General features: G+C 45.4%; 1 protein-coding gene across 4 annotated transcripts in view; it reads right to left on the reverse strand.

Annotated features, from left to right (window-relative positions):
• Nucleotides 1-3,790: 3,790 nt before the first annotated feature.
• LOC109878956 (SRSF protein kinase 1) overlaps nt 3,791-15,676 on the reverse strand; it is an 86,028-nt gene continuing 74,142 nt past the window's right edge. For all 4 annotated transcript variants that reach the window (XM_031827021.1, XM_031826942.1, XM_031827051.1 and 1 more), the window contains 4 exons: nt 15,314-15,421; nt 13,825-13,894; nt 13,325-13,417; nt 3,791-5,656 (listed from right to left, as the gene is read on the reverse strand). In XM_031827021.1, coding sequence (XP_031682881.1) covers nt 5,472-5,656; nt 13,325-13,417; nt 13,825-13,894; nt 15,314-15,421 — 456 coding nt within the window. In that variant the 3' untranslated portion in view covers nt 3,791-5,471. The remainder of the gene's footprint in view (nt 5,657-13,324; nt 13,418-13,824; nt 13,895-15,313; nt 15,422-15,676) is intronic.

Raw genomic sequence — 15,676 nt, forward strand, 5'->3', positions numbered from 1 at the left:
ATCTCATATGTATATACTGTACTCGATATCATCTACTGTATCTTGCCTATACTGCTCTGTACCATCACTCATTCATATATCCTTATGTACATATTCTTTATCCCCTTACACTGTGTATAAGACAGTAGTTTTTTGGAATTGTTAGTTAGATTACTTGTTCGTTATTACTGCATTGTCGGAACTAGAAGCACAAGCATTTCGCTACACTCGCATTAACATCTGCTAACCATGTGTATGTGACAAATACAATTTGATTTGATTTGATTTGATTTATTACATTTGCCCCAAAAATAACACAATGTGTTTAGGACAAAAAGTTAATCGCTTTGCCACATTTTTTAAAGTATTACTTTAGTGCCTTGATGCAAGCAGCATGCATATTTTTAAATATTTGTTATTATGTACAGGCTTCCTTCTTTTCACTGTCAATTAGATTAGTATTGTGGAGTAACTACAGTGTTGATCCATCCTCAGTTTTTTATTTTATTTTTTACCTTTATTTAACACGGCAAGTCAGTTAAGAACAAATTCTTATTTTCAATGACGGCCTAGGAACAGTGGGTTAACTGCCTGTTCAGGAGCAGAACAACAGATTTGTACCTTGTCAGCTTGGTGGTTTGAACTTGCAACCTTACAGTTACTAGTCCAACACTCTAACCACTAGGCTACCCTTTGCCCTATCATAACCATTAAACTCTGTAACTGTTTTGAAGTCACCATTGGCCTCATGGTGAAATCCCTGAGCGGTTTCATCCCTCTCCGGCAACTGAGTTATAAAGGACACCTGTATCTTTGTAGTGACTGGGTGTATTGATACACCATGCTCAAAGGGATATTCAATGTCTGACCTCCCTGGTCTTTGTGGTGGAAAAGGTGTTTGAAATGTACTGCTCGACTGAGGGACTCCACATATTATTGAATGTCTGGGGTACAGAGACAAGGTCGTATTTCAAAAAACAAGTTATTAATCAAGTTACTATTATTGCACACAAGAGTACATACAACTTGTGAAGCACATCTTTACTCCTGAACTTAATTAGGCCTGTTGTAAATAAGTGGTTAAATACTAATTGACAATTCAGCTTTTCATTTTTAATTAATTTGTTAACAATTGTAATATATATAATTCCACTTTGCCATTATGGGGTATTGTGTTTAGGCCGGAGATGCAAAATAATTTTTACATTCAGGCTGTAACAACATGTTGGTGTGAACACTGAGGGCTCTGTATTCACTGGGAGAATATAACGTAGTATTGGCTTTATAGAAATGTGACAACATATTAAGAACACCTTCCTGATACTGAGTTGCAGCCCCTTTGCCCTCAGAACAGCCTCAATTCGTCAGGGCACTGACTCTACAAGGTATTGAAAGCGTTCCACAGGGATGCTGGCTCCTATGCTTCCCACAGTGGTCAAGGTGCTTCTACACCTGCATTGCTTGCGGTTTGGGGTTTCAGGCTGGGTTTCTGTACAGCACTTTGAGATATCAGCTGATGTACAAAGGGCTTTATAAATACATTTGATTTGATGTCCTTTGGGTAGATCATTCTTGATACACAGGTAACTGTTGAGTGTGAAAAACCCAGCAGTGTTACAGTTCTTGACACAAACCGGTGCGCTTGGTACCTACTACCAAACCCCGTTCAAAGGCACTTACAGATTTTGTTCCTTGTCCATTCACCCTTTGAATGGCACACATTCACAATCCATGTCTCAATTGTCTCAAGGATTAAACATAATGAACCAGTCTCCTCCCCTTTATCTACACCAGGTATGAGCAACTGACGGGTGGGGGACACAAAAAAACAAAACTCATCATGAGGGGCCGCAGTGGCTCCTGGGTCTGTGTACCCACATCCATAACCCCCTACACATTTTGTCCTGGGGTGTAGATAAAAAAATTTTTTTTAAAAACGTTTTAAAGTTTGCTGTAATTTTACACAATGGACCCCATCCTGGTCGGTAATTCAACCAGGCTTTACTACAGGTTTAGATAGCTGGCCACTAGACTAAGTTGCCACTAGACTAAGTTGCCACTAGACTAAGTTACCACTAGACTAAGTTGCCACTAGACTAAGTTGCCACTAGACTAAGTTACCACTAGACTAAGTTACCACTAGACTAAGTTACCACTAGACTAAGTTACCACTGGACTAATTTACCACTAGACTAACTTACCACTAGACTAATTTACCAATCTAAAACATGTTAGCTGACATGGGCTAATTGAGTGACTGTGTACAACCAACATTTCTAATTTCTGCGATAATCTATTATTCTAAATCTCAACAGTAAATTCCCCAAAAATACAAATCGTTTACTTCTTTTTGTTGTATTTGACCTTTTTCTCCCCAATTACGATCTTGTCTCATCGCTGCAACTCCCCAACAGGCTCTGTAGAGGCGAAGGTGGAGTCATGCGCCCTCCGAAATATGACCCGCCTGTCCACGCTTCTTAACACCTGCCTGCTTAACCTGGAAGCCAGCCGCACCAATGCGTTGGACGGAGGAAAGAACGTGCAAACTGACGACCAAAGCCCGGACCGCCAAAACGAGATGCTAGAGCGCTATGAGCCAAGTAACCCTCCCCTAACCAGGACGACACAGGGACAATTATGCGCCGCCCTATTGGACACCGCCTGGGATCGAACCCGGGTCTGTAGTGATGCCTCAATCAGTGCGATGCAGTTCCTTAGACTGCTGTACCACTCGGGAAGCCCAAACTTATTTTTGCATTTAAATGTTTTTTTTTTACTCATTGGTACGCAGGCCGCCAGCTGCCCATCCCTGATCTACAGAGTGAAGTGGATTTAACAAGTGACATCAATAAGGGATCATAGCTGTCACCTGGTCAGTCTATCATAGAAAGAGCAGGTGTTCCTAATGTTTTGTACACTCAGTGTATGTTCCATTCAGAAGAGAACGAGGCTAGTCTAGCACACAGGATGTAATAGAGAAATCATATTTTTTGTCATAGAAAGAGCAGGTGTTGCTAATGTTTTGTACTCAGTTCCATTCAGAAGAGAACGAGGCTAGTCTAGCCCACACAGGATGTAATAGAGAAATTATATTTTAGCTTTGAACTTTGCCCCCTGCAGTTCTAGTCATTAGGATACTCATCCAAACCACTAATGACCACTTATCTTCCTCCGAGTCTTCAACATGACCAAACTTTAGTCATGTAGTTTCTTCAGTGCAGTAGTTACTGTAGAATGTCCGTGGTGTACTAACAGATACCAGTGTGTAAAATGTTGTGAATACCACTAACTAGTGTGTAATAACCACAAATACCACTCCAATAGTATTGTCTTGCATCAGATCGCATGAGAGCCTGCCCTCATTGTCGGTTGAGGAACGAGCGTCGCACACGAGTGAGGCCACCTGTCTGGAAGAGAATGTCCTCATGTTGTAACAGTCAGAGAGAACTATTTCAGAGGCAGCCTGAGGTAATCGAAGACAGACTTACTACATTAACATGAGTGAAGGCTCAGAAGTGGTGTTGATTGAGTAAAGCCCAGCTAGTTGATAGGCAATATAAACTCCGATACAAGGACTCCTTTCCAATAATTCATGTAGACAGTAGATAATAAAAATGTTCCAGACTAATATTTGCCAATCGTATGTAATGACGTTTCCCCAACCTGGGCTCGAACCATGGACCCTCTGAACATAGACAACTTTCACCCACCAAGCATCGGGTACCTCACACCCCTAAATTAGCAAGCATTTGACACATCGGCAACAGATATTTTACTGGAATATAGAAAATACTATACAGCATCCTAACAATTACAAGTCAGCCATTTTTAAAATGTTCATTTTTTTATTAAGTACAGAAAAGAGGCTCGATTTAGCAGTAAACAATCAAAGGCAGAGGAGGAGGAAGAGGCAAGGGGCGGTCAGGGAAAGAGAGAAGGGAGAGAGGCTTCTAGAAAAAGAGCAACAGGTGAGGGGGGGGGGGGGAGCCTTCAAAGCCTTATTCCAGCCTCATTATTATTACAATCCACGATTTAGTTTCTCTTCGATGCAGTTAAAACAGCAGACCACTGCAAGCGGGGCAACATCAGTATGAAAATATGCTTTTAAATGCAGCAAAAAACTAGCAAATGCGTCTCAAGGCATCAGTTGACACCCTAAACGACGCAGACATGTTCCGTCCCGAGTAGCACCCTATTCCCTATATAGTGCACCACTTTTGAACTGGGCCCTTAAGAATCTGGTCAAAAGTAGTGCACTATGTAGGGAGTAGGGTGCCATTTGGGACGTAGGCAGCATCCTCTCAGCGGTGTAAACGTACACCGTTGAAACAGCAGCTGTTCTGTAGAGGGAAAGCAGAGAACCAAGGGCAACGTTTTGAGCACAGATATGTACAACACAGGGGGCCGTTCAAAATGGCACCCTGTTCCTAACTTTATAGGGAACAGGGTGGACATTTTTGGAAGGCAACCACGACCTTCTGAATAGAAAATAAAAATCGGATGTTCTTGAATCAGATACAGTAGTACTCCCATTCTGATTATATTGTGAAAGTGGAAACTTCTCATGATATTGTATCACACCACCTAGCTAACACCCAAAGATTTTTTTCTTCTTTTCTTTCTGAGGCAAACCTTGTCTGGAACGTTAAACACCACAGGAGAGAACATATGAAACATGGTTATTCAGTAGCATTAGTCATGGTCTGTGGACCCATGCAGGTAACAAAGTAGAAAATTACATTTGGTTCATGGTACTATCCCCACATTGTGCGAAGTGCTATTACAAAGCTGCTACCCGGAGCGTGACAACGAAGGACAGGGACGATCTTACGGAACCAGACGGTTCCATTCCGTTCAGGAAGTTTCAGTTCATTCACATCGGTTCCCAGTTCAGGAAGATTTCATGGAGAATCCTTAGAATCTATGACAGTCCAAACCTTCTTTATCGTATTCTAGGTAGCTACTCTTCCCCACAAACACAAAATAAAGATCCAAACTAACCTCTATCAATACTGTACATAAAAAAAAAACAATTCTGATGTGCTAGTCTAGTGGTACAGACAGTTGGTGTTCTGGAGATATGATCCATTGGAGGTCTGTAAGGTTTGATCTTAACTCTTGACAGGTGTGTATTCAAACAAGACAAAAAACAAAAAAAAAGACAGGATATTCTCAGAACAAAAAGAGAGTTACCTAGGTGTCATCGTTGGTACAGAGAGAAAAGACATTGATACTCAAGTGATATCCAGTCAGTTGAAACAAGGAACCAAATAACAGACGAACAGATAAGAGTTCTACTGGATTATACCTAGGACACGAGGGTGTTCAGCAGTGTGTGTGTGTTGAACCACTAGGTGGAGATGCAGTCATAGTGAAAGCCCTGGCTCTCCGTTGAGGTGTGTTTACGTATGTTTGAATGTGTGTTTATGCACATGTCTGTCTGTATGTACTGCATATGTGCTGCTTGTGGCTGTGGTAGCGCCGGGGATCCTCTAGGGGGCGATCCATGCGTGTCGGAGGCACTCCGCAGCCGTGGCTCTCTTCTCTGGTATCAGGTCTAACATTGGGAGCAGGAAGCTGGAGAAGGTAGCTGCCTCCTCTTTAGACCACTCATACTTCTCTACCAGCACCTCCAACAGACCCCACGGCTTCAGCTTGGTGATGTGCCGGAGGTCCCCTACACAGAGAGAAGGGAGTTAACTCCACACATACCGCGGACAGACATACACCCTCACACGTAGACAAGGCTCAACATTAAATCAAACTTTGTCACATGCGCCGAATACAACGCAGTTAAGAAAATATTTACAAAAATATAGTAAAAAAAATCGAATTGAAAAATAACTAATACTTTAAAGAGCAACATTAAAATAACAAAAGCAAGATACAGGGGGTACCAGTACAGAGTCAATGTGGAGGCTATATACAGGGGGTACCGGTACAGAGTCAATGTGGAGACTATATACAGGGGGTACCAGTACAGAGTCAATGTGGAGACTATATACAGGGGGTACCAGTACAGAGTCAATGTGGAGGCTATATACAGGGGGTACCAGTACAGAGTCAATGTGGAGGCTATATACAGGGGGTACCAGTACAGAGTCAATGTGGAGGCTATATAGAGGGGGTACCAGTACAGAGTCAATGTGGAGGCTATATACAGGTGGTACCAGTACAGAGTCAATGTGGAGGCTATATACAGGGGGTACTGGTACAGAGTCAATGTGGAGACTATATACAGGGGGTACTGGTACAGAGTCAATGTGGAGACTATATACAGGGGGTACCAGTACAGAGTCAATGTGGAGACTATATACAGGGGGTACCAGTACAGAGTCAATGTGGAGGCTATATACAGGGGGTACCGGTACAGAGTCAATGTGGAGGCTATATACAGGGGGTACCGGTACAGAGTCAATGTGGAGGCTATATACAGGGGGTACCGGTACAGAGTCAATGTGGAGGCTATATACAGGGGGTACCAGTACAGAGTCAATGTGGAGGCTATATACAGGGGGTACCAGTACAGAGTCAATGTGGAGACTATATACAGGGGGTACCAGTACAGAGTCAATGTGGAGGCTATATACAGGGGGTACTGGTACAGAGTCAATGTGGAGACTATATACAGGTGGTACCAGTACAGAGTCAATGTGGAGGCTATATACAGGGGGTACTGGTACAGAGTCAATGTGGAGGCTATATACAGGGGGTACTGGTACAGAGTCAATGTGGAGACTATATACAGGGGGTACCAGTACAGAGTCAATGTGGAGACTATATACAGGGGGTACCAGTACAGAGTCAATGTGGAGGCTATATACAGGGGGTACCGGTACAGAGTCAATGTGGAGGCTATATACAGGGGGTACCGGTACAGAGTCAATGTGGAGGCTATATACAGGGGGTACCGGTACAGAGTCAATGTGGAGGCTATATACAGGGGGTACCAGTACAGAGTCAATGTGGAGGCTATATACAGGGGTACCAGTACAGAGTCAATGTGGAGACTATATACAGGGGGGTACCAGTACAGAGTCAATGTGGAGGCTATATACAGGTGGTACCAGTACAGAGTCAATGTGGAGGCTATATACAGGGGGTACTGGTACAGAGTCAATGTGGAGACTATATACAGGGGGTACCAGTACAGAGTCAATGTGGAGGCTATATACAGGGGGGTACCAGTACAGAGTCAATGTGGAGACTATATACAGGGGGTACCAGTACAGAGTCAATGTGGAGGCTATATACAGGGGGTACCGGTACAGAGTCAATGTGGAGGCTATATACAGGGGGTACTGGTACAGAGTCAATGTGGAGGCTATATACAGGGGGTACTGGTACAGAGTCAATGTGGAGGCTCTATACAGGGGGTACCAGTACAGAGTCAATGTGGAGGCTCTATACAGGAGGTACTGGTACAGAGTCAATGTGGAGGCTATATACAGGGGGTACCGGTACAGAGTCAATGTGGAGGCTATATACAGGGGGTACCAGTACAGAGTCAATGTGGAGGCTATATACAGGGGGTACCAGTACAGAGTCAATGTGGAGGCTATATACAGGGGGTACCAGTACAGAGTCAATGTGGAGACTATTTACAGGGGGTACCAGTACAGAGTCAATGTGGAGGCTATATACAGGGGGTACCGGTACAGAGTCAATGTGGAGACTATATACAGGGGGTACCGGTACAGAGTCAATGTGGAGGCTATATACAGGGGGTACCAGTACAGAGTCAATGTGGAGGCTATATACAGGGGGTACCAGTACAGAGTCAATGTGGAGGCTATATACAGGGGGTACCAGTACAGAGTCAATGTGGAGGCTATATACAGGGGGGTACCAGTACAGAGTCAATGTGGAGGCTATATACAGGGGGTACCAGTACAGAGTCAATGTGGAGGCTATATACAGGGGGTACCAGTACAGAGTCAATGTGGAGGCTATATACAGGGGGTACCAGTACAGAGTCAATGTGGAGGCTATATACAGGGGGTACCAGTACAGAGTCAATGTGGAGGCTATATACAGGGGGGTACCAGTACAGAGTCAATGTGGAGGTTATATACAGGGAGTACCGGTACAGAGTCAATGTGGAGGCTATATACAGGGGGTACCAGTACAGAGTCAATGTGGAGGCTATATACAGGGGGTACCGGTACAGAGTCAATGTGGAGGCTATATACAGGGGGTACCAGTACAGAGTCAATGTGGAGGCTATATACAGGGGGTACCAGTACAGAGTCAATGTGGAGGCTATATACAGGGGGTACCAGTACAGAGTCAATGTGGAGGCTATATACAGGGGGTACCAGTACAGAGTCAATGTGGAGGCTATATACAGGGGGGTACCAGTACAGAGTCAATGTGGAGGCTATATACAGGGGGTACCAGTACAGAGTCAATGTGGAGGCTATATACAGGGGGTACCAGTACAGAGGTCAATGTGGAGGCTATATACAGGGGGTACCAGTACAGAGTCAATGTGGAGACTATATACAGGGGGTACCAGTACAGAGTCAATGTGGAGGCTATATACAGGGGGTACCAGTACAGAGTCAATGTGGAGACTATATACAGGGGGTACCGGTACAGAGTCAATGTGGAGGCTATATACAGGGGGTACCAGTACAGAGTCATGTGGAGGCTATATACAGGGGGTACCAGTACAGAGTCAATGTGGAGGCTATATACAGGGGGTACCAGTACAGAGTCAATGTGGAGGCTATATACAGGGGGTACCAGTACAGAGTCAATGTGGAGACTATATACAGGGGGTACCAGTACAGAGTCAATGTGGAGGCTCCCCTCCTGTCTCAGCCTCCAGTATTTATGCTGCAGTAGTTTATGTGTCGGGGGGCTGGGGTCAGTTTGTTATATCTGGAGTACTTCTCCTGTCCTATTCGGTGTCCTGTGTGAATCTAAGTGTGCGTTCTCTAATTCTCTCCTTCTCTCTTTCTTTCTCTCTCTCGGAGGACCTGAGCCCTAGGACCATGCCCCAGGACTACCTGACATGATGACTCCTTGCTGTCCCCAGTCCACCTGGCCATGCTGCTGTTCCAGTTTCAACTGACCTGAGCCCTAGGACCATGCCCCAGGACTACCTGACATGATGACTCCTTGCTGTCCCCAGTCTACCTGGCCATGCTGCTGCTCCAGTTTCAACTTCCACCTGACTGTGCTGCTGCTCTAGTTTCAACTGTTCTGCCTTATTATTATTCGACCATGCTGGTCATTTATGAACATTGAACATCTTGACCATGTTCTGTTATAATCTCCACCCGGCACAGCCAGAAGAGGACTGGCCACCCCACATAGCCTGGTTCCTCTCTAGGTTTCTTCCTAGGTATTGGCCTTTCTAGGGAGTTTTTCCTAGCCACTGTGCTTCTCCACCTGCATTGCTTGCTGTTTGGGGTTTTAGGCTGGGTTTCTGTACAGCACTTTGAGATATCAGCTGATGTACGAAGGGCTATATAAATAAATTTGATTTGATTTGATTTGATATATACAGGGGGTACCAGTACAGAGTCAATGTGGAGGCTATATACAGGGGGTACCAGTACAGAGTCAATGTGGAGGCTATATACAGGGGGTACCAGTACAGAGTCAATGTGGAGACTATATACAGGGGGTACCAGTACAGAGTCAATGTGGAGGCTATATACAGGGGGTACCAGTACAGTGTCAATGTGGAGGCTATATACAGGGGGTACCAGTACAGAGTCAATGTGGAGGCTATATACAGGGGGTACCAGTACAGAGTCAATGTGGAGGCTATATACAGGGGGGTACCAGTACAGAGTCAATGTGGAGGCTATATACAGGGGGTACCAGTACAGAGTCAATGTGGAGGCTATATACAGGGGGTACCAGTACAGAGTCAATGTGGAGGCTATATACAGGGGGGTACCAGTACAGAGTCAATGTGGAGGCTATAGACAGGGGGTACCAGTACAGAGTCAATGTGGAGGCTATAGACAGGGGGTACCAGTACAGAGTCAATGTGGAGGCTATATACAGGGGGGGTACCAGTACAGAGTCAATGTGGAGGCTATATACAGGGGGGTACCAGTACAGAGTCAATGTGGAGGCTATAGACAGGGGGTACCAGTACAGAGTCAATGTGGAGGCTATAGACAGGGGGTACCAGTACAGAGTCAATGTGGAGGCTATATACAGGGGGGTACCAGTACAGAGTCAATGTGGAGGCTATACAGGGGGGTACCAGTACAGAGTCAATGTGGAGGCTATAGACAGGGGGTACCAGTACAGAGTCAATGTGGAGGCTATATACAGGGGGTACAGTACAGAGTCAATGTGGAGGCTATATACAGGGGGGTACCAGTACAGAGTCAATGTGGAGGCTATATACAGGGGGGTACCAGTACAGAGTCAATGTGGAGGCTATATACAGGGGGTACCAGTACAGAGTCAATGTGGAGGCTATATACAGGGGGGTACCAGTACAGAGTCAATGTGGAGGCTATATACAGGGGGGTACCAGTACAGAGTCAATGTGGAGGCTATATACAGGGGGGTACCAGTACAGAGTCAATGTGGAGGCTATATACAGGGGGTACCAGTACAGAGTCAATGTGGAGGCTATATACAGGGGGGTACCGGTACAGAGTCAATGTGGAGGCTATATACAGGGGCGTACCGGTACAGAGTCAATGTGGGTATGGCTATATTACCAGGGTGTACCAGTACAGAGTCAATGTGGAGGCTATATACAGGGGGGTACCAGTACAGAGTCAATGTGGAGGCTATATACAGGGGGTACCGGTACAGAGTCAATGTGGAGGCTATATACAGGGGGTACCAGTACAGAGTCAATGGTGGAGGCTACAGACAGTGGGTACCAGTACAGAGTCAATGTGGAGGCTATATACAGGGGGTACCAGTACAGAGTCAATGTGGAGGCTATATACAGGGGGGTACCGGTACAGAGTTCAATGTGGAGGCTATATACAGGGGTACCAGTACAGAGTCAATGTGGAGGCTATATACAGGGGGTACCGGTACAGATTCAATGTGGAGGCTATATACAGGGGTACCAGTACAGAGTCAATGTGGAGGCTATATACAGGGGTACCAGTACAGAGTCAATGTGGAGGCTATATACAGGGGGTACCAGTACAGAGTCAATGTGGAGGCTATATACAGGGGGTACCAGTACAGAGTCAATGTGGAGGCTATATACAGGGGGGTACCAGTACAGAGTCATGTGGAGGCTATATACAGGGGGGTACCAGTACAGAGTCAATGTGGAGGCTATATACAGGGGGGTACCAGTACAGAGTCAATGTGGAGGCTATATACAGGGGGGTACCAGTACAGAGTCAATGTGGAGGCTATATACAGGGGGGTACCAGTACAGAGTCAATGTGGAGGCTATATACAGGGGGTACCAGTACAGAGTCAATGTGGAGGCTATATACAGGGGGGTACCAGTACAGAGTCAATGTGGAGGCTATAGACAGGGGGTACAGGTACAGAGTCAATGTGGAGGCTATATACAGGGGGGTACCAGTACAGAGTCAATGTGGAGGCTATATACAGGGGGTACCAGTACAGAGTCAATGTGGAGGCTATATACAGGGGGTACCAGTACAGAGTCAATGTGGAGGCTATATACAGGGGGTACCAGTACAGAGTCAATGTGGAGGCTATATACAGGGAGTACCAGTACAGAGTCAATGTGGAGGCTATATACAGGGGGTACCAGTACAGAGTCAATGTGGAGGCTATATACAGGGGGTACCAGTACAGAGTCAATGTGGAGGCTATATACAGGGGGTACCGGTACAGAGTCAATGTGGAGGTTATATACAGGGAGTACCGGTACAGAGTCAATGTGGAGGCTATATACAGGGGGTACCGGTACAGAGTCAATGTGGAGGCTATATACAGGGGGTACCGGTACAGAGTCAATGTGGAGGCTATATACAGGGGGTACCGGTACAGAGTCAATGTGGAGGTTATATACAGGGAGTACCGGTACAGAGTCAAGGTGGAGGCTATATACAGGGGGTACCAGTACAGAGTCAATGTGGAGGTTATATACAGGGGGGTACCAGTACAGTGTCAATGTGGAGGCTAGATACAGGGGGGTACCGGTACAGAGTCAATGTGGAGGCTAGATACAGGGGGGTGCCAGTACAGAGTCAATGTGGAGGCTATATACAGGGGGGTACCAGTACAGTGTCAATGTGGAGGCTAGATACAGGGGGGTACCAGTAGAGTCAATGTGGAGGCTATATACAGGGGGGTACCAGTACAGTGTCAATGTGGAGGCTATATACAGGGGGGTACCAGTACAGTGTCAATGTGGAGGCAAGATACAGGGGGGTACCAGTACAGTGTCAATGTGGGGGCACTGGTTAGTTGAGGTAAAATGTACATGTCGGTAGAGTAATTAAAGTGACTATAGATAATAAACAGAGTAGCTGCAGCGTAAAAATGGGGGAGGGGGGGGGGATTAGCTGTTCGGGAGTCTTATGACTTGGGGGTAGAAGCTGTTAAAAAGCCTTCTGGACCTAGACTTGGTGCTCTGGTACCGCTTGCCGTGCAGTAGCAGAGAGAACAGTCTATGACTAGGGTGGCTGGAGTCGTTGACAATTTTATGGGCCTTCCTCTGACACCGCCTGGTATAGAGGTCCTGGATGGCAGGAAGCTTGGCACCAGTGATGTACTGGGCCATACGCACTACCCTCTGTAGTGCCTTGCAGTCGGAGGCCAAGCAGTTGAATAGTGGGCAGTGATGCAACAAGTCAGGATGCTCTCGATGATGCAGCTGTAGAACCTTTTGAGGATCTGAGGACCCATGCCAAATCTTTTCAGTTTCCTGAGGGGGAATAGGTTTGGTTGTGACCTCTTCATGGCTGTCTTGGTGTGTTTGGACCATTCTAGTTTGTTGGTGATGTGGACACCAAGGAACTTGAAGCTCTCAACCTGCTCCACTACAGCTCCGTCGATGAGAATGGGGGCGTGCTCGGTCCTCCTTTTCCTGTAGTCCACAATCATCTCCTTTGTCTTGATCAAGTTAAGGGAGAGGTTGTTGTCCTGGCACCACACGGCCAGGTCTCTGACCTCCTCCCTATAGGCTGTCTCAATGTTGTCGGTGATCAGGCCTACCACTGTTGTGTCGTCGGCAAACTTAATGGTGTTGGAGTCGTACCTGTCCATGCAGTCGTCAGTGAACAGGGAGTAAAGTATGGGACTGAGGGAGAAAGTTACCTATGCAAAGACCTTGTATAGGAAAGAGCAAAAAGACAGAAAAACATCACACACACTAACAGACACACAGTAAGAAACAGCAGATGTTATGTTTGTTTACCTTTCTTGGTGAAGAATTCCTTGGAGTATTTTCCTGCTAGGATCAGCTTCCTAGGAACTTTACCCAGCAGCTCAATGATCAGCGCGATGTGGTCTACACACAGGATGAAGAGAGGAAGAGGAGGAGTGAATAAGACAACACAGACATACAGAATCCTCCTCGGAGACAGCAGCAGGATGACATGGGATGCCAGTGTCTAAAGTAGGGCCCTGTGTTTTGTGCAAACATGACATACTTGGATTTATTTAAAAATCTATTTTTTTTATTTTCAAACTGACCCCTTTTCTTTTTATGTCAGACTGTCTTGCACCTCAGACAATTGCTTTTCGTTTTGGGGTAATTTTCACTTCTTGATTAAGCTTAAAATACAGGATAAAATCTTGCTATGTCACATAAATCGCTCAAAACACACGGTCCCTAACTTTGAGGTACAAAATATGACAGACTTTTAAAGGCACAATCTGTAAGATTTAAATAAGAAGGGGAGGGGTGGAACATACCTTCATCTCTGGTGTAGTCCTGTCCGGAGTGAGGCTCAAACAGGTAGTCCCCTGTAGCCAGCTCAAAGGCCTGGTTAAAACACACAGTCACAACGGTTCATATAAAACACACAGTCACAACGGTTCATATAAAACACACAGTCACAACGGTTCATATAAAACACACAAGTCACAACGGTTCATATAAAACACACTGTATAAACACAGTCAAAATAACTTGTCCTTGTACCATTACTGTCCTGTCCTCTGTGTTTTCCCTCCATAACATCTCACATTCCTTTGTGGTTGAACTGCCTTCTGAATGTCAGCACACGCCTCCTGTCCTTCAGGGACGGCTGATCTCCTGTGTGTGTGTCCTTCAGGGAACGCTCTCCTTTATGCGGCTGTGTATGTAACTAATGAACTAGACCATAGCCAGCCCTTATTGTTGTTTTGAAACACTCAGTCATACCAGACAGGGTAGACTGATGACTAGCCAGCCGGGCAGCTCAATACAAGCCCATATCAAAGAACTGTCTGCTAGGCTAGTTAGACTTACTGAGGCTATACATTTACTGAGGTGTTTCAAGTTCCTGGGGGACCTCCTTAGGAAACTAACCCATTTATTAAACATGCTTGTATTTGGAAGTTGTAACAGGCATTCATTTTTTGTGGTGCAGTGAAATGACTTAGTCAACATCATACAGCCCATCTGACCTGCGTTATTTCTAACAGATGAAAAACACAGAAACATTCCACGTTCATTTCAACTGACGGGAACACAGAAACATTCCACGTTCATTTCAACTGACAGGAACACAGAAACATTCCACGTTCATTTCAACTGACGGGAACACAGAAACATTCCACGTTCATTTCAACTGACGGGAACACAGAAACATTCCACGTTCATTTCAACTGACAGGAACACAGAAACATTCCACGTTCATTTCAACTGACGGGAACACAGAAACATTCCACGTTCATTTCAACTGACGGGAACACAGAAACATTCCACGTTCATTTCAACTGACAGGAACACAGAAACATTCCACGATCATTTCAACTGCCGGGAACACAGAAACATTCCACGTTCATTTCAACTGCCAGGAACACAGAAACATTCCACGTTCATTTCAACTGCCAGGAACACAGAAACATTCCACGTTCATTTCAACTGCCGGGAACACAGAAACATTCCACGTTCATTTCAACTGCCAGGAACACAGAAACATTCCACGTTCATTTCAACTGCCAGGAACACAGAAACATTCCACGTTCATTTCAACTGCCAGGAACACAGAAACATTCCACGTTCATTTCAACTGCCAGGAACACAGAAACATTCCACGTTCATTTCAACTGCCAGGAACACAGAAACATTCCACGTTCATTTCAACTGCCAGGAACACAGAAACATTCCACGTTCATTTCAACTGCCAGGAACACAGACAGGCAGGTTTTGGGTTGATATTACATGCAGGAGGAGTGTGTGTGTGTGTTCACCCACCATAGCAGCAGTACTCCAGATATCAGCAGGCGTCCCGTAGCCCGCTCCCATCAACACCTCCAGAGAACGGTACTGGCGAGTTTGTATGTCATCTGTAAAGTGTTTGTGCTGAGGGATGGAGAGAGAGAAAAGGACAGAGAGATAAAGGGTTCACTGATCTGAAATGACTGGCGTTAGTAAAACTGTTGTTATTCAGTCATTAGTTTCATCATCTGGAGTTGATGAGAAGTGAAACTTCCTGATTAATAATTAAAACCTCTTGAGGATCAAAACCTTTTTCTTTTCAATTTTGGCCTAAAAACAACATACCCAAATCTAAGTGCCTGTAGCTCAGAACCTGAAGCAAGGATATGCTGATTCATG

This window comes from Oncorhynchus kisutch, linkage group LG1 (assembly GCF_002021735.2).
Source record: "Oncorhynchus kisutch isolate 150728-3 linkage group LG1, Okis_V2, whole genome shotgun sequence".
NCBI classification, from domain to species: domain Eukaryota; kingdom Metazoa; phylum Chordata; class Actinopteri; order Salmoniformes; family Salmonidae; genus Oncorhynchus; species Oncorhynchus kisutch.